General features: G+C 46.0%; 1 protein-coding gene across 1 annotated transcript in view; it reads right to left on the bottom strand.

Annotated features, from left to right (window-relative positions):
• The window catches only part of znhit6 (zinc finger HIT-type containing 6), a 157716-nt gene that overhangs the window by 116289 nt on the left and 16329 nt on the right, over positions 1 to 25098 (bottom strand). The window contains exon 5 of the mRNA XM_084310108.1: positions 9012 to 9115. Coding sequence (XP_084166234.1) covers positions 9012 to 9115 — 104 coding nt within the window. The remainder of the gene's footprint in view (positions 1 to 9011; positions 9116 to 25098) is intronic.

Raw genomic sequence — 25098 nt, 5'->3', positions numbered from 1 at the left:
AAACAAGACTAGTACCGGTACTCATCACCTGGCTCATTAAAACAGACTAGTACTCATCCCCTGGCTCATTAAAACAAGACTAGTACTCATCACCTGGCTCATTAAAACAAGACTACGGTAGTACTCATCACCTGGCTCATTAAAACAAGACTAGTACTCATCACCTGGCTCATTAAAACAGACTAGTACTCATCACCTGGCTCATTAAAACAAGACTAGTACTCATCACCTGACTCATTAAAACAGACTAGTACTCATCACCTGGCTCATTAAAACAGACTAGTACTCATCACCTGGCTCATTAAAACAAGACTAGTACTCATCACCTGGCTCATTAAAACAAGACTAGTACTCATCACATGGCTCATTAAAACAGACTAGTACTCATCACCTGGCTCATTAAAACAAGACTAGTACTCATCACCAGGGGGACCACAAAAAATGCATCAATGGTCAACGCATGACCCATAGAAACAGAGGAGCACAGGATATTTTGGCTTCGGTGTCATTTAGGTTCACTCCTGGGCCCATACTCGAAGCTTCCCAGAGTAGGAATGCTGATCCGGGATCATTGAACAGGAACACCCATCTGCATGACCTTATATAAACTAAAGCCGAATGAAGATCAGTAGTACTCCCACTTGAAAAGGCTTTGTTGTGAATAGGGAGGTGTAGTCTGACGTCACTTTAGTTTCCCGCACGGTCCACCCGTATAGGGATTTGTCATTGGGAAAATGTATTATCGGCTATTGTAATAATTCTGCCTCATGAACATTGGCAAGCTTTCCATTTTTGCAGAAAATGAGTTCCCTTCCATCACTAACATTATTGTTTAAAGGGGAACTATCTTATAAATGGCCTTTTCCAGTGTTTAGCATTGTTTTCTAGCAATGTGGGTTTGTATCAATGGGGTCTATGTCTGTAATTCTCATTTTGGCTAATTCGTCCAGTTCAGATGTCACAAGATTTTCCCCCACTGAACTAAGCCATTTTGAAACTTACGCGTACCTCTGACATGTAAGAATTCTCATCTGATAGTAATGCCCCCTCTATGTTTGCCACCGCGCACACTCAAACATTATTTATTGCAGTATGCAAGCAAATGCGTGGAATTGAAGTCTAACAGTTAGTTAGCATTGGGTTAGCATTTAAAAACGTTATGAGCAAAACGGGCAAGATATGTTGTGCTCTTCCTAACTGCCAAGCAGCGAATACGTCCTTGCATTCATTTCCTGATGATGTCGTGATCCGCCAGCAATGGGCCAAGTTTGTTTTGAGACCCGCCGAATGTTGTCCCAACTGCTCGGAGTCGGGTGTGTACCGCACATTTTTGCAAGGAGGACATTGAGAAGCAAGGGCTTTATAATGCTGGGATGATTTCCAGGATGTTACTAAAGAAGGGAGCTGTACAGATTATTCGGGACCCCAAAGAAAATATCGAATCAGTAAGTACAAATGTCGTAATTAGTCATTGATTCCCTGTCAGGGTTATATTTATTATGGACAGAAGTTGTCAAATCATTACTCAGCAACTGTCAACTGTCTGCACATGTGTCAATAGTGTATTAACGTTACTATTTTACTGTAGCGTTTCTGCGATTTTCCTCTTTCTTATACAGTAGGAAGGGGGAAGAACACTATATCGTGCGTGTTCCTATGACTTGTATTCAGCTTACAGCTTCGAAACTCCACTTATTTCGTTTTACAATGTCAATATTTTTTTTATAAATCTTTTTGTAACGTTGGTTGGTGACTGTCACTCAAAGCGCTTTGCGAGTATGGGCGGAGCTCAGCCGAAAACAGCTTGGAATCTTGAAGTGGAAAAATGCTGCTTTAGAGTACGTACTTGATTCGAAATACAAAACAATGAATTTTTTGGGGGGGAAAACGTACAGATGTGTTCCATAGACTCACAGGAATTGTGTAAAATTGCCCAAATAGTGAAAGAAATAATAAGATAGTTCCCCTTTAAGCATTTTTGGTTGAAACAAAATTATACGTTATTATGGATGAATACACACAGAAAGGTAGACCATGCCAATGTTCATGCTTTATTTGTTAAACCCTACTGATCAATTATGGGTAGTTTACATTAGGGCTGGGCGATATGACGATATTATATAAATATCGGGTACAGTTCATTAACAATACACTTTTTCAACGTATCGTGGATATCGTGATGTTTTGCCCAATAGGATTGTGTCGCGTCAATCTGGTCCACACGTTACTCGTTCATATCTCAGCCTGTGTTGAGATATGCCCATTCCGCGGTCTGTTAATAAAGTTTTCAATCAGACAGATGTATGGAAAGGCTTTTATTATAACATTCGTTGAGGTAAAATCATTATGGCTCATTTAGTCATCCTGTGGTGCACTGGTCTCCTACTAGTCGGTTGCGGGGAGCTAATGTAAGTAGCTTTGTTGATGTCAGCGCACCGGACATTCAGGAAGTCAAAAACTAATGGAGCTTGCCGATTGGTGCTAAGAACAGCAGGGCGGGTGCAAGCGGTGTGACGTAATTGGCAGACTCGACTGTCAATCAAAATTATTCTGTTGTCCGTCAGAATGAATGAATGAAAACTTTATTAACATATTGCAGAATGGGTACAATACAGTACAGGAGGATGAAGACCAGAAAAAGACTTTCGGCTTTTTTACATAAGGGTCCTCCATTTTCAATTCATCAAAACATTTAGAGACATACAAATATACAGTAGTTTCATAAAAATGCTAAAATGCTATTGATTGATTGATTGATTGATTGATTGATTTAAAACTTTATTAACATATTGCAGAATGGGTACAGTACAGCTCAATACATACAATTGTTAAGGGGATGCAGACCAGAGAAAGACTTTTGTCTTGTTTACATCAGGATCCCCCATTTTCAATTCATCATATTTCATATCTAAATCATATAATATCTCATTGCTAAATATATGCAATATATTATAATCTAATAATCCAATAATCTAAATCTAATATATAATATAAAAATGCTAAATGCATGGGTATTTTATTTTGTCTTTAATGTTAGCTTGCAAACTCAAATACTGTCTTGGTAAGCCTCATAATGAATTGTTTGGGGTAAAAAAGAAAAACATTGTGATGTGTATCGTGTATCGCCGAAAGGTCAGAAAATATCGTGATATCATATTTAGGCCATATCGCCCAGCCCTAGTTTACATCATTGGTATATAATTTCATAATTTCATTTGACACCGGAAATGCCACTCTGAAAGAGTTAAAAAGGTCCACGCACGAATAACATGCACGCGCGAATCAAAAAAGCTTATCAAACGCCGACGTCACAACAGGACAACAGGTGCATATTAATGAGCCGAATCTAAAAGCTTATCAGACGCTAGCACCTAGCACGGCCGTGACGTCACTTCAGGAAACGTATGCCTTATGTCCGTCCGGGTCATAGTACTAAATCAATGGTGGCTCACTCGGTGCATCACAGTTAGCCTATATCTCCGCCGTCCCTGCTACAGTCGACTCGGGACCACTACACTCACTGACGTTAGCCTATAGCCCGCCGTCCCTGCGGGTGGTTCTCTCCTCTTTGTGTGCCCCCGTCCCCGCGGAGGAGCTTGTGGACTCGACAACAGCGGCGGCCGCAGGGCGCCGGAGCCCGCAGCGATAGTTAGCTCATAGCTATCGTGTAACACTAGCCTTTACGGGCTCGAGCACCCTACGGCTGCCGCCGCCGTCGCGTCCATGGGCCCCCCGGCAGGGCACCCGTGGGGACGGGGTGTACAGAGAGGAGAGAACCATTTTGGGTCGGCCGTTCATGCCGGCCAGCGAGCCGGATGTCGGGATATGTTGTTAGCACAATAGCTACCAAGCTAAGCTATGTTATCTACTAACGTTATAAACACAATATGTGTACAACGACACAATGATTTACATTATTACAAATATGGTAACGTGGTTGTGGCTTTTACAAATAGTGGTTAGCTTTAGAGATGGATGGGGCGGCTAGGTGGTGTAGTGGGCAAGGCACTCGCCACCAGTGTGGAGACGCTAGGATTCGCGTGTTCGAATCCAGCTCTCCACATTGTTTTCAGTTTAGCTGGTCGTCCGCAGTAATACACATTGGCCGTATTACGGGGAGGGAAAACTGAAGGGTGGGGATCGAACGTTGTGAACAAGCGACTCCTACAAGTCGGTTGGTGCGCCTGCGCAGTAGAATCAGGAAGTGTCGGGGGCAGCGTGAGCCTCCCACGCGTTACTCCTCGACACTGAGAGATCGAGCTGCGCAGGTGAAAAGATGCGACTGCTGTTACCTCAAGTACCGGAGGGGACTTGTGCTATGTATGACTTAGTCCACATTGCAGCCGGCTTGTGGGAGGCAAGAAACAGCGTTCGTGACAGGGGAGGGTTGAATTGGATGATACGAAATTGGGATGGGAGAAAATATAGAAAAATGGGAGAAAAAGTGGATCAAAAAAAAAAGCTTTAGAGATGGATGGATGGCTATAATCACGGAGCAATAGTGAGGTGAAACAGATACATTTCATTCGGCTAGTAGTAGCAAGCATATATCTATGGTAGCAAGGCTCTCTGCCTGCCACTAGCTGTGTGACTCTCAGCGCCCCCTGGTGAGCCCCCTGGTGCCCTGCACCTGTTGTGACGATCATTTCGATTACACACGCACGTTATGAACCATTGATTAAAATATGCACGTGCGTGGTGATTGTGTTGGGCAGACAAAATGTTTGATAAAAACGCTAAAACTGGGTCAATTTCAATACTTTTTTTTCCCCTTCTTCATGAAAGCCACTGTTGGCCTAGTCCACATTGTTTATTGAACAAAAATACAACGTGGAGGTTGACCTTTAAACGAGACAATTTAGAAATACATTGCGGGCGGTCAGGTGGCGTAGCGGAGATTGCGTTCGTCACCAACGCCGGAGAGGCTGGATTCGCGTGTTCGAATCCAGCTCCCGGCGTTGCTATCAGCTTGGCTGGCCGTTCACACTAATACAATTGGCAGTATTAGAGGGTGGGAAAGCTGAAGGGTGGGTCCTGGGCGTTGTGGACAGCGACCCCTACAGTTCGGTCGGGGCGCCTGCTCAGCAAGGGTAGGATCTAGGGAGAGATAGTGCGGCCTCCCACACGCTACACTCTCCCCGGTGAGAACCTGCGTGGCCAGGCTGGCCTGCCGGCAGGCTGCACATGCGTCGGAGGAAAGCATGTGACAGTCTCCGGTCTCTCGGACCAACAGTAGGGGAAAGTGCGCAACAACCAGGAAGGGTGGGATGAGAGAAAAAAATCGGAAAAAGGAGGGGGGAAAAGATAATAAAAAAAAATAAAAAATAAAAAAATACATTGCAATTTCAAGCGAGGTGGACAGGCCGGAAAAAACAATGACGTAACCACTAACGGAGCGTAGACCAATCTCAGTCACTCTTATTGTCTGGGACCAAATTCGGTCACGCCCCATTTTGCGCGACATCCAGGCTTTTTTTACCGTCAGTGTTTGGGAATTTCATGTCGACAGGTAGATGAAGTGAAATTATACTTATTTTAGAATATATATATCAAATTTCATGAGTATTCATCTATATTTAGTCATCTAAAGACTATTAGATATGAACCTATGTACCCGTAAAAAGTGGGAATCTCTAGAATGTGTTTTGGGCGACGGTGTTTACGGAAGTGCAGGTAGCCTCTCAGGTTGACGTTATACTATAACTTACACAACACTTTCTGTTGTCAGTAGATGGCAGCATTGGTTTAAAATTAAAAGGTGAAAACTACAAAATGAATACAATTCCCAAGACCTTTAGCACAGGTCACTGGGACGCGTCTATTCTTTGACGCGATCTGAACAGCGTTAAACTATTAATGGGACCCGAGTACAGTGATCGAGAATGGTCACCCAATTATCTTAACAAAAGTGCATCATTAGCATTATGTTTATTGTCTAAACGGGAACATAATGGTACAATTTAAGATTTGAATGTTATCCGCATATAAAGGACAAATAAAACATTGTTAATTTGTAAGAAACCTCAATGAAAACGGCGCAGGGTAAGTTATATTAGCTATTGTTATGAAAATGTGATAGAATCCTATAAAAATGTGGACGCATTTGATCACCGTGACGTTACACCTCCCTATATGGACCCTGGTCTTATTCAATGTATAAATGGGTCTCAGTTGGATACCAATTAGGGATGTTCGATATTGGCTTTTTTACCGATACCGATATACCGATATTGTCCAACTCTTAATTTCCGATAACGATATCAACCGATACAGATACCACCCCCCCCCCCCCCCCCCAAAAACGGAATAATTTCAGGTAATTAACATTACATATATCTTGTCGTGGAATTAACACAACATTATGCATACTTTTGACAATAAAAAAAAATCAGAATGTGTTCTTACTTGCTTGCCTGGGTAAATAAAGGTTAAATAAAAAATATATATATATATATATATTTTGACAACCGATACCGATAATTTCCGATAGCGCATTTTAATGCCAATATCGGCCGATAATATCGGACATCCCTAATACCTAAACCTATACATCATATTTAGATCTACTCAATGGAATTGTGTTACTATTATTTCCTATCAGCTACTGGTATTAGCAAACACTGCAACAGGAAATAAACAGGAGAACATTTAGAATGGTGTTCATGTTCTCAAGTTTAAAAAGGTCTATATACTATTGTACTGTAATTGTACCACGTACGTTTGCAGCAGTCTAAACTAGGGAATAGTTAAGTGTGGGACACAAATTAATCATATTCATCTCACCCTGGGACCAGGTCACATCAAAACATAATGCTACTCTTATCAGGAGGGGACCCATTGTGGGTCCCGACTCATAATTTGTGAAACTCCGGTCTAACCAATAAAGCCCAAAGATGATAGTTTCACCCTTTTATTTAAATTTTTTATAAATCAGTCACATACCTTCCAGTAATGTGGGCCAACAACACTGCAGGATTAATGTAGGAAAGTAACAGAGTTCAACAACACATATGGACAGGATTAACATAAGGGATCCTACATACTTGGTCAGAAGGCCACAGCTATACCAACATTTCCCAAGAACAGTTATGAAATCCTGAAATGTGTGTGTGTGTGTGTGTGTGTGTGTGTGTGTGTGTGTGTGTGTGTGTGTGTGTGTGTGTGTGTGTGTGTGTGTGTGTGTGTGTGTGTGTGTGTGTGTGTGTGTGTGTGTGTGTGTGTGCATAGACTGTCTTATTACCTATTGAGACCCTCAACATAACTAAATCTGCCCAATGACCGGGGGACTAACTACAACTGATTTCAACCTATCACAAATGAACATGCCAATTCCACAAATGCCTTGGCTGATTAATCTGTCAGCCCTCCTTTACCAGACATATGCACTGGACCGCTACAGTTATGCCCAGTGGATTACAGCGTATAGAACAGGTATTCCAATTCAAATTAATCTTAATTCCGCTGTGATTTGGCTTGTTGTACGCTTCAGATGGGAGCTATAGGTAGCTAATAGTTTGACAACTGTAACACTGAGAGATGGAGATAAGAATTGGTTTTAGTGCATATGGCTTAGAAGGCTGGGCGTGTGGCCATATTCCAACTCTACTAAAAACACACCTCTTCAAAACAATATCTGAAATAAGAAATAAGTAAAAAACCTCTGACTGTCTGTACTATTATGTACCTTATTACTATGCTACTATACTTATACTGCTACCTATCATGCTAATATGTCTATACTACTATGCACTCAGAGTGTAACACTCAAGATCGACACTATTTGACAAACAATGCCACTGACCCTTAGCTGCCATACCGACTTGTTCACAATTTGTAAGTCAAACTTTTACTTCAATATATCATGGTGAAATTAAATGTCCATACATTGGCAGGATTATGGCAGAAACATGTTGAGATGGATACCAGGCTGAAAGACAAGCACAGCTGGTCCATGGACATCCTCTGCTGTCTATTGATACTGTGTGGTGCCCTCGGGTCAGATCCACTGGAGTTCTGCTGAAGGTGTTATGGCGCAAAGGAAGCCTTTCCAAACAAAACGTCCTTCATCAACAAAGATAACTTCACGTTCATGGCTAGCAAAGCTTCTCCTCTCTCATCAAAACATGTTCCCATGCTGTGGGGCGGAAGCTAACAGCAAATGGAAATGTGGTCTTATGTGGAGAATTAGGCCACCAATTGTTTCAGCAATGGTCTCATTTGTTTACATTCGAACGGCAGCCATCTCAGACGTTATGAAGGAGATAACGTACTTTCTATCCATTCTCATTCTGCGGTTAGGCCCTTCATTGACCATCGACAGGGCAGAAAGGAACCCAACCTGAGCATGACATGAGAGAAATAAATTGGCCGCTGTGTGAATATAGTCAATTAACATGCGGAGGAGAGGTGCATAGATAACCTCATGAGAACCACAGGAGCAGACTCAGAGAGGAGTGGCTGAGACTTAACAAGAGTGCCATCCTGTGGTAAAGCTAAACATCACTAATCAGAGAGGGGTCATTATGTTACAAACTGAGCAAGAATTAAACCTAAATACCGGTAGTTATTAACACTATAGGCTTGTTTTGTTTTTCCAACTTGGCAGTGAGCATAAGTAAGTGTTAAACGGCTGATGGCTGTTAAAAGGCTGATGGGTGTTAACGGCATCACCGACATCATTTGGGCACCATATTGTGCTCCAGTCCTGGTTTGACCTAACCTCAACCACCATGTCCTTAATGCGACCTTGCATGCAGACTAAGTTACGGGATTTCTCTTTTTTTGTGCGAGTTCGGGGGGCTGGGTATACCAGGCTTGATTAGGCCTAATGTTTGTCATATGGAGCATGTAGATGACTATTGGCACAAAATTCATAAAATGCATTTGTTGTTGGGGTCCCCCAGATGACAAGGGCATATTCTAACAATGAATCTGGGTCCTGGGCGAGACTGAAATTATTCAATTTGAGCTCCCGGTCAGCTCGGACTGCATGAGAGTGTTTGTGCCTTTACTTGTTAATGCGGATGGTGGAGTTCTCTCTGCTCTTGGTGAAGCTGGCGGGGAGGAACCTCAGGGTGATATTCAGCTTCCTGGCACCAGCTGCCAGCTGGTTGGCCTGCAGATGACAGAGGGGAGTAAAGGAAACAGCCCTGAACCTAGTTGTATAGTAGTAATACATTATAGTATAGTAGTAATAATAGTAGTCATAGCATAGTAGTAATAATAGTAGTCATAGTATAGTAGTAATAATAGTAGTCATAGTATAGTAGTAATAGTATAGTACCGGTAGTAATAATAATAATGGCTTGAATTTATATACCGCCTTTCACATACCCAAGGCACTTTACAATAAAAGGGGGAGGGGAGAGGATAACGGTGACCTAAACTAAGAAACAAAATACAGAACAGAACAGAACAAAACAGAATGAATGGGATACTCCGGAGCATCTGAGACTATAGGCCTGCGTGAAGAGATAGGTCTCCAGCAGGTTTTTGAACTGGACAACAGAATTTGCATTGCGGATGACCATGGGGGTGGAGTTCCAGAGGGTAGGGGCAGCCACACTAAAAGCCCTGTCTCAGAAGGTCCGCAACCTGGCTTGTGGGATGGTAAGAGTGGAGATTCCGGGAGGGGGTGTAGGTGTGGAGAAGGTCGGATAGGTATTGAGTAGGGATGTTCGATATTGGCTTTTTTACAGATACCGATATTGTCCAACTCTTAATTTCCGATACCGATATCAACCTAGGGCTGGGCGATATGGCCAAAAACGTTATCGCGATAAAATTATAAAATTATTTTCATATAACTCGATATCGATAATTATCGTCGATATAATGTCTGTCAAGTTTAATTAACTTTTTATGCCCGGCGCCGATGGACGGGCTATTAATAGACTTGTTTTTCTGCTGTGAATGTCTCGAGTTGATGTCGTCCGCGCACGTTAGCAGTTAGCCAGAGCGAGCAGTGTATCCCATGACAATGTACTAAATAAATATCCCTAAAATACTCTGTTCCGCCACAATACATTGCAACGACGTCCACCGTATACCACACACTACTATAACCGTGGCATCAGAATTCACGCCACATACATACTCGGCACGTGAATATATAAAATAGCGCCGTGCAAGCTAAGTATCCTAGCCAGCTTCGTTTCCAAGCGATGTATTCCATGACAATGTACTAAATAGATATCCCTAAAATACTCTGTTCCGCCACAATACATTGCAACGACGTCCACTGTATACCACACACTACTATAACCGTGGCATCAGAATTCACGCCACATACATACTCGGCACGTAAATATATAAAATAGCGCCGTGCAAGCTAAGTATCCTAGCAGCCTTGAGTCCTGAGCTGTGGTGCGAAAGCACGTCATCACGTAACGTTGGTTGTTGTTAGTGAGTGTGCTGAGCCGAGGCTGAACGGAGCCAAACTTGGAAAATCGATATATCGAAACTTTGCGACCACGTTTCATGTTTATTTCGAGGAAATAATTTATCGCGATATTTATCGTTATCGTTTTATCGCCCAGCCCTATATCAACCGATACCGATATATGCAGGGTTCTTCCCCCCCCCCCCCCCCCCAAAAACAGAATAATTTAAACCGATACCGATAATTTCCGATATCACATTTTAATGCCAATATCGGTAGGCCGATAATATTGGACATCCCTAGTATTGAGGGGTGTTGGTGTGTAGGGATTTATATGTCAGCAGGAGGATTTTGAAGGTGACACAAGATTTTACAGGAAGCCAGTGGAGGTGAATGAGGGTGGGGGTGATGTACTGCCAGGGTTTGGTGCAGGTGAGAACCATGGCGGCAGAGTTCTGAACGTACTGGAGCCTATCCAGGGCTTTGTTGGTCACCCCGGATAAGACTCCATTACAATAGTCCAAGCGGGAGGTGATGAAGGCGTGGATGAGGGTTTCAGCCACAGCATCTGTAAGTGAAGGCAGTCTTGAGATGTTCTTGAGGTGAAAAAAGGCAGATTTTGTGACAGATTTGATGTGGGGGACAAATGAAGTGTAGAGTCCAGAATGACACCTAGGTTGCGAAATTCTGAGGAGGGGAGAATGAGCAGCCATCGATGGTGAGGACTAGATCCCCAACCTTCCTGAGCAGTGCCTTGGAAGCCACAACCATGAGCTCTGTTCTGTTGCTGTTGAGTTTGATGACATCCAGGTTTTGAGGTCATGCAGGCAGTTCAACAGGGACTGGGGAGGGAGCTGTGTGGAGGGTTTGGTGTAGAGATAGAGCCGAGTGTCGTCAGCGTAGCAGTAAAAGTTGAGGCCATGTCAGCGGCAGCGTTTCCGTTAGCCGGTAATTACCGGTATTTGACCGGCAAAATCTGTTGAAGTCCGACATATTTAATCTCTCCGGTCTTAATGTCCGGTGAAAATAATTCCCTGAGTCTAAGCACAATTTGATTATTTGAATTGTATTAAAATAGGCTAAAATTAAATAGCCTATGCGATGAACGAAACGATCATTACATTTGTTTCCTCGTTGCTTCTAATAATGACAACGACGTTGTCAGCGAGAGCTTAGTGCTGGGTGTGCGAACTTTTGTGAAGCTGCAGAGCCGGAGCAGCAGCAGCACAATGCAGTATTCCAGCAGTACTCCAATTTAGCCATTTTCAATTCAATGTTGGGTGGGGGGCGCTGCTGTGTGGTCCCCAGAAAAGAGCCAATAACAGCTGAATCAGCTGCTCTGCAGCGCCATACTCTTTGCAAATAAGTCGTTGCGAGGTGGAGAGAGTCGTCACGCAAACCCACGATAATGTTGCCGTCTCTCTCTGCCAAATTTCTCAGTTCTTCGCTTGATATAATTAATACAAATGTCCAATATAACGGAATTCGTTAGCTCATAAAAATGTGATTATAACAGACTGTTGTTTATTAATGTCGGGCGACTGCCCACAGACACCTATTTGATTTAAAGTCGGCAGCAGCACGAGTCTCGGGACTTATTTTATTTGGAATATAATGACTTTATACGCAAAAGTAGCCTAGTTTTAAGTAAAAATATTATAAATCTACATGCCTTGATGATGTCATTCTTTTGTTTTGTTGTCATTCTTTTGCCTATCAATTGTTTTTAAGCTCAATAAACTCTGACCGGAATATCTCTCATGTTGCCGGACACTGAGGCCGGCAACACTTTAGTTGCCTTGGGTTAAATTCATGATATACCATAGGTTGCCGGCTCTATTTGTCTATGGAGAAGTACCCCTTCTTTGCATAGCTATAACTTTTTAAATTCTATTGCTACATTGCCATTATTAGGGCCCATTCAAAGTCCTATATGTATTGTTCATTGTGTAGCAACGTTAAACTTTTTCATTCACATATTCATAGTAAAGTATGGTCTAATGTATAAGTATGTTTTCATCTTTCTGCAGCTTTCTCCAGAACGTGATCTATAGCCCCAAATGCATTATATTGATGATGCAATACAGTTTTATGGCAATCAGCGCGATATAAAAAATTCCAACTAGACGTACTTCTAGAAGTTACTACACGTCATCTGATGTTGACCGGATGGGCGAGGGGGCGTTTATAATTCCGTGGGCAGCGTTATACCATTCATCTAATGTGGGTCAAATGTTCATCATAGCAGTTAGTGTCGAACACGGAAATATTACACGCTAAAACTCACCCCAGTCTCCGTGGGCCGTTGGGCGATCAGCGTGGGGTAGACAGTTTTCCATTATGGGATGTAAAAATATCCGGTCCATTTCCAGCTTGTATAATAGTATATACGTTCAAATCATGTTGTTTATCGAGTTATTGGCAACGGATTGCTATGTATTGTGACGAGCTAGAGTGCCGGAACCTATACCGAGTGCCCGGAAGTAATATGGGTGAACAGCACATCGTCCAAGTAACTTTCTGTTTGGCGATTGCGCCGATCGGCCACCAGATGGCGCTCTTGAACCGATAGAGGGTTCAGTGGGGCTTTTTGGTGGGTCTCAGGCCAGCGGATGGGAAATATGAATCCGATCACAGATTTTTGAAATATTGATATCAAAGACGAGTTACGGCGTCTTCGGCAACTTGAGCATGGCGGGGAAGGACGCCTAAACTCGTCTTCTGGCAGTTAAAGTGTTAAGTGTGTGACATGGGTTCAGAGACCCTCTTTGAACCTCTTTCCTCCTTTACCCTTCGCCCTCTTGTGATGTATTTGGTTCTTCCTCTGTGATGTCGTTTTCGTTCCCCTTGTAATCCTCCCACTTTCCCCATCTTTCTCCAAATTTCTCTTCCTGTAACCTCAGCATGTGTGTTATCCTCTCCATATCCTGTATCTCTTCCACTATTCCTACCCATTGTGCTATTGTCGGTGGGTCTTCTTTGTACCACAGTCTTGTTATTGCTTTTCTGGCCGCTATCAACATTATCTTTATTAAATATTTATCCCCCCCTTGTATTCCCTCGTGTGTCAGGTCTCCTAAGTAAAGCAGTCCTGTTTGCGGTAACCCGTATCCTAATATTCTAATCATTGCCTCCCCTATCTCCTCCCAATACCCCTTCAGCTTCTGACATCCCCAGAATATGTGCGTGTGATTTGCCCCCTCCTTCCCACACATCCTCCAGCATGCTCTTTGTGTTGGTGCATATTTTCCCTTCAGCTCTGGGGTTATAAAGAATCTGATTATGTTTTTCCATCCAAACTCTTTCCATATCCTCGATCCTGTTGTTGAATGTTGCACCTCGCATATGTTCCCCCATTCCTTCCCTGTTATTTCTATCTCTAGTTCTCTCTCCCATTTCTCCCTTATGTAATCGGTCGTGTGTCCCTTGCTGTTCATTATAGCTCGGTATATTGCTGATATTACTCGACCTTGCCCCCCTTCGTATGCCCATACTATCATCTTGATTATTCCATTCTGTTCTTCGTCTTTGGCCCCCCTTATTTCTTTGTTGTAGTAGTCTCTAACCTGTAGATATCTGAAGTGGTCCCTGTTTTCTAGTCCAAATTTCTCCTTTAATTTTTGTAGTGTCTGCATTTCCCCCTTCTCTATCATTTTGCATATCGCTGTTGCCCCCCTTCTGCGAGAAAATGTTTTATGTTAATGTGTCCAGAGTCAGCAGCAATGATGAGGTCGTTGGTGATTTTGATTACGGCAGTCTCTGTGCTGTGATTGGCTATAAAAATCCAATTGAAGGGGTTCATAGAGCTCATGGTTGGACATGTGTTGGTGGAGTTGGGCGGCAACTGCTCTTTCTAAGATCTTACTAAGTAAAGGAAGGATGGCGATCGGCCGGTAGTTGTTCAGTTCATCCAGGTCCAAACCTTGCTTTTTCAGGATGGGTGACGTGAATGCAGCCATTTTGAGACTGGAGGGGACCGTCCCAGATGCTAAGGAGGTGTTAATAATATTAACCATGATGGGGGACAGAACAGGGAGACATACCTTGACAAGGATTGTGGGAAGGGGGTCAAGGGAACAGGTGGAGGCTTTGGATTTGGTAACCAACTCAGCAACATGATCAGAATCCACAGGGGAGAAGGAGAGGGGGGGGGGCATGCTGGCTGGATGGGTGGCTTTATGACAAAGGGTGTTGGAGGTAGTATATATAGTTGTAACTGAGGGGTACAATTCCCTGACTGTATTGATAAGTATGGTATCATTAAACCACTACCGCTTGATGTACTTTAACTTCTGGCCATCCAGTACACGATATCTAAGTATGATGAACACTTTCCCACATATGAAACCAGGTCCACACAAATATAACAGTCGAAGGTTTAATATAGCAAAAGGTATATACAACATTCACTTAATTACATTTATGATTTGAATGCACTTGTAAGGCAAATGAGTATTCGTAGGCAAATCAACACTGAATGTCCAATCTCTGGTTACGCAGGAAGCAAGTATACAACCTGGTTCTTTAGGGAAACTATAGCGATGGTACTTAAGGATTATAGCGGGATACTAAAGGGGTCCTGCTGGTTGTAAGTCAGTAAGGGGGGGGGGGGTTTGGAGAGCCGTCAGCTGCATCCCATCTGGCCAACGATTCCTGGGGAGAATTCAGGTACAGAAAACAGTGCCCGCAGGATCTTGATCCACAGATGAATACACTTGGGCCCTCTTGTAGACGGTAGCTGTAGGTCCACAACGAAGGAGAAGCGAGGCGGCCTCGGTCTGGGTTGAGCGCCGTCTCACCTGGGCTCCTCTCGGGGGTAATTCCAACACTCACTGGCGTTGGCTGTTATCCGCTCCACAAATCAAAGCACCCAAAGCAAATAGATATTCCATGCCGTATAGGCTCAGCAGTCGTCCGGGTAGGTAATCCAATGTGCAGGTCCACTCGTCCTCGCCCAGAACTCCTCGGATGAAAGCACCACGCGTGGTCTGCCCAGCCTGGTTAAGACTCTAGATAACGCGAGGAAACGATGGGGGTGCTGCTCACTTTAGAACTTTAACCGAACGATGCACCATACATAATAGACTATTATTAACTTAATAGAAATACGTCCCACTCGACGGTACAGTGCCAAACTATGACAATTCAGCTATGAATTTACACGAGGTCTCAATGCCTATTCTGGGGCCAAAATAGGCCATACTGCACCACACGTGGGTCGTGGGTGAGGCTTCACGTCTGTTACTAGGTTGGAGGGTAAAGGACTAATGGACTAAAAGAAAGTTCTACTTTACTTGCGCCCTATTTATATGCACGGTGAACAAATAGTACCATTCGTATTTCGGTAGCCGTATTCCTACGCGGAACCGGGGCTAGTTGGGACATGTTCGTCGGCACTATTGAACTTGACTCAAGGGGCCTGTCTGCTGGCGCCAGGTTCTTGTCCAATGAGAGAATGAACTATTATGGGCTGTAGTAGACTAAAGGGATATTCAGTGTATATGTACAAAGAATATACAAGGGGTATCAAACGATATACAAATACTATTAAATATATATCCATAAATAAATATATATATTCGGTTTAATCTGATCCTTCACAACAGCCGCCCCCTAATTAGTCCCACCTAATTAGCTAAGCAGAGACAGATTAACCGCACTGTCTACCACTCAAGGTCCGCTGTAAGGGTCAGTCAACTCACAAAGTCGTGGGGTCATGGTCGTCATCGATAGTGTCTGGGAGTCTTGGCAGTTCTATTAGCCTCGCCACGGGTCGTGTGTAAGTTCGCCCTTGGACGAGCACTTCAGCTGCTCGGACCTTGCCATCGGCACCGGTGATCACTTTGCTTACGCGGCCAGCCGGCCACATAGCTCTGGGTAGTGACTGGTCGATAATCATGACGACTGTTCCTTCTGTCAAATTGTCTCTCTCTTTTACCCACTTCTGGCGGGTCTGTAGAGACGGTAGATAGTGGAGTAGGAAGCTATTCCAAAACTTGTCAGCCAGTACTTGACTGTACCTCCACATTCTTCGGCCGTTCGCTTCTTCAGGCCTGTACATTGTCTGGGGTAGCGCAGGGTCCAGCCGCCCCATCAAGAGTGTGTTGGGGGTGACTGGGTCGACATCTGCTACATCACTTGAGACGTAACCGAGGGGCTTGGAGTTCAATACTCCCTCGATCTCCGTGAGGACTGTCATTAGGACTTCTTCCGCCACAGTCTGGGCCCCAAGCACGGCGTACAGGGCTGTCTTTATAGAACGTACTTCTCGTTCCCAGGTTCCACCGAAGTGGGGTGCGTTCGGGGGATTAAACTGGAAGTCAATCTGGGATGGAGCGAGGTGGGTCTTAAGTTCTGGGCCCATAGCTTGGAAGCTCTCTCTCAGCTCTCTTTCTCCGCCTTTGAAGTTTGTCCCGTGATCAGACAACAATGTAGACGGTTTTCCTTTCCGCGATGTGAATCTTCGGAAGGCCATAAGGAATGAGTCTGTGCTCATGGTTGGAAGGAGTTCGATATGTATCGCTCTGGTGGTCATGCATTTGAATACAATACCCCACCGCTTCTCGGTTCCTCTTCCTTTCTTTATATACAACGGGCCAAAACAGTCCATGCCTGTGGAGTGAAAGGGCTTGTCGCCGAGTCGGAGGCGACAGGGAGGTAGGTCAGCCATCCGGGGTATGCTGGGCTGCGCGCGCCACTTTCGGCAGTCTAGACAGGTTTGCTGGAAGCGTCGCACTGCTTCTCTCCCTTGAAGTATCCAATAGCGACGTCTGATCTCCGCGAAGACTCTCTCTGCGCCTGCGTGGTGCACATCCTCGTCGTATTTCTTTATGATCAGCTCTGTGACCTTGTGTCGGCTGTTCAAGACTATCGGGTACTTAACGTCATCCGGTAGGTCGGGGGCTCTCCGCAGACGACCACCCACTCTGATGAGATTATGGGCGTCACTCTCGGGTGCCAGGTGGAGCAGTCTGCTGTCTGATGGGACGGGCTTTCCTCCCTGTAGACAGTCTAGCTCATCGGGGAACGAGTCTCTCTGGGCTCGTTGTAGTAGAAGAAGTTCTGCTTCTTCGTAGTCAGCTGCTGAAATGTCAGTGGTGGGCTGAATCTCTGGGTGGTGCCACAGGAATGTCTTTAGCTGCGCACTCTGTAGGGTGAGGCAATCATCTATGTTGGGGTCTGTGGAGGCGACTGTGCTCAATCCACAGATCATAGGTTTCTTGTTTTCAGCCTCCTCTTTACTCGCTTCCCGTGGGGTGGGCGTAGGCCATTCTTCTTCCGGGAGCTTGAGGAACTCTGGTCCGTCACTGTAGATGTTGTGACGGGTGAGGTCATCTAGGGACATTCCCCGGGTGATGACGTCAGCTGGGTTGTGTTTGGTGTCCACATACCGCCAGCTCGCTGCTTCTGTTAACTCTTGAATCTCTGTGACTCTGACTCCCACGAAGACCTTGTATCTGCATGAATCAGACTTGATCCATGTGAGTACTGTCGTAGAGTCTGACCACAAGATTGTTCTTTGCACCGGGATGGTGAGTTCACGTTGGATTAACGTGGCTAGATGCGCTCCTGCTAGGGCTGCGCAGAGCTCTAGACGCGGGATAGATTGTTGCTTTCGTGGGGCTATTCTTGAGCGAGCCAGGATGAAAGCGGTGTGTATCTCTCCTCCCTTCTCTTGGGCACGCAAGTAGGCCACAGATCCATAGGCTACTTCGGAGGCGTCGCTGAAGACGTGTAGATCCATCTTGCATGTCTCTGGCCTCACTGTGGGTGGGAAGTAGCTGCGGCGTATGTTGACGCCTGGGAGTGAGCGGAGTTCCGTCTCCCACTCTCTCCATGTGGAGGCAAGGTGTGCGGGTATTGGGTCGTCCCAGCCCTGGTCCTTGTCCCATAGTGCTCGTACAATCATCTTTGCCCTGGTGGTGTAAGGTAGAATACATCCCAACGGGTCATATTGTCTGGCGAGTGTTCTGTACACACTCCGTCTGGTGGTCGGTATCGCCGTCGACCTTCCCTGCTCCGTGGTCAGGGGTTTGTGTCTATAGTGGAGCGAGTCTGTTTTGAAGCGCCAGACTAGTCCTAGTGTCATTTCTTGGGCTTCTCCTGGGATGGTCGCCATCCAGGTCTCGCTACTGGCTGCCTTGTCCGCGGGGGAGAGGCTGCGCAATACTTGCGGGTCGCTGCTGGCCCACTGCCTGAGATCAAAGCCGCCTTTGATCAGGGAGGCGCGTAGCTTGAGTAGGAGAGCCTCGGCTTCTTCTTGGGTCGAAACGCTTTGTAAACAGTTGTCCACGTAGAAACTGTTCTTCACACTGTGTCGGACCTCTTCATTTGCTGTTGGGTCCTCTGCGACGTGTTTCTGCAGTGCAAATGTAGCACAGCACGGGCTGCATGTGGTTCCGAAGGGGAGGACTTCCCATTGGTAGATGGCTGGGTGCTCATCTCCGATCCTCTCTCTCCATGGCAACCGCAGCAAGGGCTTCTCCTCTGGGGAGAGGCTGCGTAATACTGGGGGGTCGCTGCTGGCCTGCTGCCGGAGATCAAAGCCGTCTTTGATCAGAGAGGCGCGGAGCAGCGCACGGCGTCGCCAGTCAATCTTCTTTACGTGTCCCGCTGTGATTAGCTTCTCAATCTCAGCGCGGTACACACTCTCTTGAGCGGGGTCTTTGGCTAGGCGCCGCTCTGTGTTCAATAGATACCGCTCCGTAGCTTCTTTCGTGGCGTGAAAGGTGGGCATTCCCTCTCGCCTCAGGAGTGGAGTTGCGTATCTCATCACTCCGCCGACTGTGACTCTCTTTGTCCCTTGCTCGAGGAGGTTTATGGCGTAAATGTCTTCTTTAGAACGAATGTCTTTCTTTTCGTTCTTAAAGGGCATTGTCTCTAGTGTCCATAGCCTCTCGACATGCTGCAGGAGAGTGGTGTCTTCTTCTGTCACTCTGGAGTGGAGGCAGCTAGTGGCTGCTGTTCGGTTGAGAGATTTAGCGAGGGGGCCTTGTAGTGTCCATCCTAGGCGGGTCTCGACTGCTGCAGGACAGCCTCTGGGTCCTGTATGGACCCGGTCTATCGGGACTATGAGGTCTGCATGGTCGGAGCCTATCAGCAGGGTCGGGGTGGCGCCGTCTATGAGCGGGATAGGTAGTTGACGCAGGTGCACATATTTATCCATCAGCTTGGCGATGGGGTAGGTGTACTGTGATAGTCCTATTTCTTGGCTGGTGAAAGCATTTGTAATCCTATACCGTCTCTCTGGCTGCCCGCTTGCTGCGATAGTGAAGGAGACATTCTCGCCTTTTATCGTCTTTAAATCTCTTCTTATTGTCCGAATCGTCATCTGGTTCTCGCTCCCCCGCAGTCCCAGCTGGGCCGCAGCGGATGCGAGGAGAAGGGTCTTCTCTGACCCGTCATCAAGGACGGCGTAAGTGTCCATGACTTTATCTTGGTGGCTCAATGTTACACGGACTACCTTTAAGAGCACCTGGGCGCCGCTGCTGCTGGCGGGGTCAATGTACATGACACTTGCCTTTGTGCTGCTCGATGGTGCAGGTGCAGGCTTTCTTCCGTTACTGTCGTGTAGGACATCTAGGTGGGCTCCGTCACACCGACTGCACCTCTTCTTTAGGCGGCACTCGGCTGCCATGTGACTGCGCGCACATCGGTAACAGCGCCTGTTGGACTTTATCCATTGACTCACTTCTTCTGCATTCATCTTCTTGAACAGGTCACATTGTGACAGCCAGTGTTCCTTCTCGCAGTACGGGCACACCATCTTCCACTTTTCTCGAGGGGGTACTGTGGTTCTTACTGCTCGGTACTGATTCTGATGACAGTCACTGATCTTCTTCCATCGTTTACTCTCCTAGGTCCCTCTCTGGAGCTTGGTGTGCTCCGCACGAATGTATCCAAGCGTAGGCTGCTGACTTCTCTCTTCAGGAAGTCGGCTAAATCGAGGAGGGATGGTTCGGGACCGTTAGGATCACGGTGGTCTCTTTGCCGCCTAAAGCGCTCTTGTCTGGCGGGCGGCAGCTTCTCTAAAATCCTCTCGACGTTAGAGTTGGCGTATAGCTCGTGCATACCCTTTTCTCGTTGCGCTCCCAGCATCCCTACCAGGGACTGCACTTTTATAGACAGGTCGTCTAGTGAGCGATTGTCTGTTGCTGGGGGTAGGCGGTCAATATGCCTTATCTCTTGGATTACGTAATCCCATATACGTCCATATCTCTGGTCCAGCGCTGCTAGAGCCGCGGTGTATGGGGTCGTAGAGGTGGCATAGGCTAGCGCTATATTGTGCGCTCGGGGTACTTTCAGGTGCTTCAGTAATATTGCATACTTGTGGCGTTCGTCAACGACATCCACCATCATTGTCTCTAAGCACATCCGGAGCTCCGTGTACTGTGCTCGATTCTCATGGGTGAAGTCTGGAAACGTCGGTGTGCCAATGTATGACGCCGTGGATGGCTGGCACATCGGTGAGCGTTGGGAGAGAGGCCTCCTAGGCGAGTCTCCTCTTGCGCCTCTCTGTGGGCTGGTACCGGCAGGGTACCATGGCCCGCTGGTCCAGGTGCTGTTCCTCGGGGCTGGTCGTGCGTCATGCTCACCCGTGAATAGAGTCGGGGGTCTGTAGCGCAGCGCCGTGGGGGTATAGCCTGGGCTGTACTGGACCTCCTGGTCCGGTGGAGTACTGTGCTGTCGTCGGGCTTGGTTCTCCTCCTCTCCCTCTTCTTCTTCTGTCAGGTCCTCTAGATCCTGTAGTCGTTTATTTAGCCTCTCCGCAGTGTATGCTGCTCCTTCCTTGTAGCTGGGTCTCGCTTGGACCGGTCGGGGAAGGGGGTCTGCGGGGGGTATAGGCTCTCTCTGGTGGTCAAGTTCAGGGTCGCTTGGTCGGTTAGGGGATGCTGCCCTTGACTGTTGTCTCGACGAGGCCCTTGAACCCCTGGCGGAGGGAGAGGGTGTTGCCCTGGTGATCAGCTGCTCCATTAGCTGCGCTTGTAGTCTGTCGCGCTCGGCTTCGCGCTGGATGAGAGCGATGTCGCGCTCTGCTTCTCTTTGGGCAACGTCAGCGGCGCGCTGGGTGTCGGCCCGGTCTCTTGCCATATTCTCTTCCGTCTGAAGGCGTCTCATCTCCAGGCGTATGTGCTCTTCTTCGCTCCGTTGCTGTGTTTGGAGTCGATCGCGTTCACCCTGAAGTCGATCGCGTTCACCCTGGAGTCGATCGCGTTCGGTAGAGGCTGTCAGGCTGACGAGGAACGCCTGTGACAGCATCCTCTCCGCCTCGCTGGGGGAAGACGCTTGTAGAGGTGAGCCGCTCCTGGCTGTCCTCGTTGGGGAGTCCTGGAGCTCTATCTCCTCGGCGCTCTCCTCATCTTGTTCCGTGCAGGGTTCCACCTCTGGAGGGTTGTCTTCCTCCCGGAGCTGGTCGGGGACTACTTCTTCGGTATTGGCGGGGGGTAAAGGCATGTCTGTTCCCTCCTGGTCCCCACCGTGAGCTTGGTCAGTTACATTAGAACCCACTAGGGCCTCTGTGGTCGGGGTAACCTGGTCGTTAAGGTCAGACATAATTTTACTTTCTACTTTTACCGCGTTTACCGTCTGTAGAAGGCTAGGTAGTTGACTGACAGCGTAATCCTCTAAGTACTGAGGTGTCTGTCGTCTGCGCCGCGGGCGTTCTACGTTAGGAGGACCGTTTCGTGGAGTGTTCATCATAGGCCATTTCAATATTAATAACACTATATTAATATTACACTAGTTACCATCCGGCTCGAAGGACCAATTGTAACTGAGGGGTACAATTCCCTGACTGTATTGATAAGTATGGTATCATTAAACCACTACCGCTTGATGTACTTTAACTTCTGGCCATCCAGTACACGATATCTAAGTATGATGAACACTTTCCCACATATGAAACCAGGTCCACACAAATATAACAGTCGAAGGTTTAATATAGCAAAAGGTATATACAACATTCACTTAATTACATTTATGATTTGAATGCACTTGTAAGGCAAATGAGTATTCGTAGGCAAATCAACACTGAATGTCCAATCTCTGGTTACGCAGGAAGCAAGTATACAACCTGGTTCTTTAGGGAAACTATAGCGATGGTACTTAAGGATTATAGCGGGATACTAAAGGGGTCCTGCTGGTTGTAAGTCAGTAAGGGGGGGGGGGGGTTTGGAGAGCCGTCAGCTGCATCCCATCTGGCCAACGATTCCTGGGGAGAATTCAGGTACAGAAAACAGTGCCTGCAGGATCTTGATCCACAGATGAATACACTTGGGCCCTCTTGTAGACGGTAGCTGTAGGTCCACAACGAAGGAGAAGCGAGGCGGCCTCGGTCTGGGTTGAGCGCCGTCTCACCTGGGCTCCTCTCGGGGGTAATTCCAACACTCACTGGCGTTGGCTGTTATCCGCTCCACAAATCAAAGCACCCAAAGCAAATAGATATTCCATGCCGTATAGGCTCAGCAGTCGTCCGGGTAGGTAATCCAATGTGCAGGTCCACTCGTCCTCGCCCAGAACTCCTCGGATGAAAGCACCACGCGTGGTCTGCCCAGCCTGGTTAAGACTCTAGATAACGCGAGGAAACGATGGGGGTGCTGCTCACTTTAGAACTTTAACCGAACGATGCACCATACATAATAGACTATTATTAACTTAATAGAAATACGTCCCACTCGACGGTACAGTGCCAAACTATGACAATTCAGCTATGAATTTACACGAGGTCTCAATGCCTATTCTGGGGCCAAAATAGGCCATACTGCACCACACGTGGGTCGTGGGTGAGGCTTCACGTCTGTTACTAGGTTGGAGGGTAAAGGACTAATGGACTAAAAGAAAGTTCTACTTTACTTGCGCCCTATTTATATGCACGGTGAACAAATAGTACCATTCGTATTTCGGTAGCCGTATTCCTACGCGGAACCGGGGCTAGTTGGGACATGTTCGTCGGCACTATTGAACTTGACTCAAGGGGCCTGTCTGCTGGCGCCAGGTTCTTGTCCAATGAGAGAATGAACTATTATGGGCTGTAGTAGACTAAAGGGATATTCAGTGTATATGTACAAAGAATATACAAGGGATATCAAACGATATACAAATACTATTAAATATATATCCATAAATAAATATATATATTCGGTTTAATCTGATCCTTCACAACAATAGTAGTAATAATAGTAGTCATAGTAGTAGTCATAGTAGTCATAGTATAGTAGTAATAATAGTCATAGGCGCTATATAAATCCAAGATATTATTATTATTATAGTAGTAATAATAGTAGTCATAGTATAGTAGTAATAATAGTAGTCATAGCATAGTAGTAATTGGGGCTGGGTTATCGTTTGAAATGTTTAAATACTGGTGCCAATACCGATACCTAGGGTTCAATAACGATACAGAATCAGAATCAAACATGCTTATTGGCTCACTGACTCCGACTAGAGTAACTACAGAGGTATCAAAATGTGGTATTGTGGCATTTTTACTACTCTATAGTATTGAAGCAATTCGATCCATACCATAAAAGTATTGCATTTCGAGACCCCAAAATAATGTTTTATCTAACCAGGTCAAGCGTGTTGAGACTAGGGCTGCACGGTTTTGGGAAAAATGCGGCTTGCATCTGGCCTACGCGGTGGGTCTGCTGAAGGTTTGTGGCAAACTGCCTGTGCGTTACTTACTACTAGGTCCCTTACGTTTAATAATCAGTCGCTCTCGACTGTCGCACGGATGTTGTTGCCGTTATCAAGCACAGAGACCGCGTGGAACCGCTTCTCCCCAAATTTGATCAGTGGAATCTTCTAGAACCTATTTTCACCCATTAGCTTGTTCATGTGTCTGATGTGTTATTTTCGTGTGTGTGTGTGTGTGTGTGTGTGTGTGTTCTTTTCGTGTGTGTGTGTGTGTGTGTGTGTGTGTGTGTGTGTGTGTGTGTGTGTGTGTGTGTGTGTGTGTGTGTGTGTTTTGTCTGTTACCCGGTTCCCCTGTTTCGTGAAGGACTTTGGAACAAACGCATTCCGTGTTTTAAGTGCTGTATAAATAAAGTTGACTTGATATGATTAACGCTTTCTAAGAGGAATGCAAAACGGTTGCTACAAAACTACCCCCAAGTTGGGAGATGGGAAAGTGAATGCAAGGAATAATAAGTATATTCCATTGTCTCAGTGGGGGAGAAAGAAAGAGCATCTACTGCCTAAAACAATTAAACCAAAATACCAAACATCTGCTCCACGTCAATAAATCAAGATTATGCAAGTGTACTGAACTACCGGTACCTGTGGCTCCTCCTTACCATCACTGTCTAGATTTGAAAGGACATGCCTTTCTTTTCTGGCTCTTGAGTAGCATCTTATTGACTTAGGACTAGCTGGTAGGGCGAGACGATAAAACAAGATTTATCCACAGGTAGTTATATGCGCTGCATGCAACAGATTATTGCTCCTGGAAGGTTCTGGACGAAGCCCAAAGACTGGGCCAGATCTATTTCTAAGAACCGGGCTCATTATTTTGATTGATTTGTACCCATTGAATTAGGCACTGCCTCTAAAACCACAGAAGAAAATGTTCATTACCCCAGGCTATCGAATACCACTCCTGGGGTGGCGTAATAGCGACACAGGTAAAGCTTGGCAAGAGAGTTATGTTGCGTAAATTGAAGCCGATGGTTTGGGGAGTGGTAGTATAATAATTTGACGTGTTGCATAAGAACATTCAC

The sequence above is a fragment of the Notolepis coatsorum genome, assembly GCF_963971535.1.
Source record: "Notolepis coatsorum genome assembly, chromosome: 3".
Taxonomy (NCBI): Eukaryota; Metazoa; Chordata; class Actinopteri; order Aulopiformes; family Paralepididae; genus Notolepis; species Notolepis coatsorum.
Note: the sequence above shows the minus strand (reverse complement) of the source record. Positions and strands in the feature narration are given on the sequence as shown.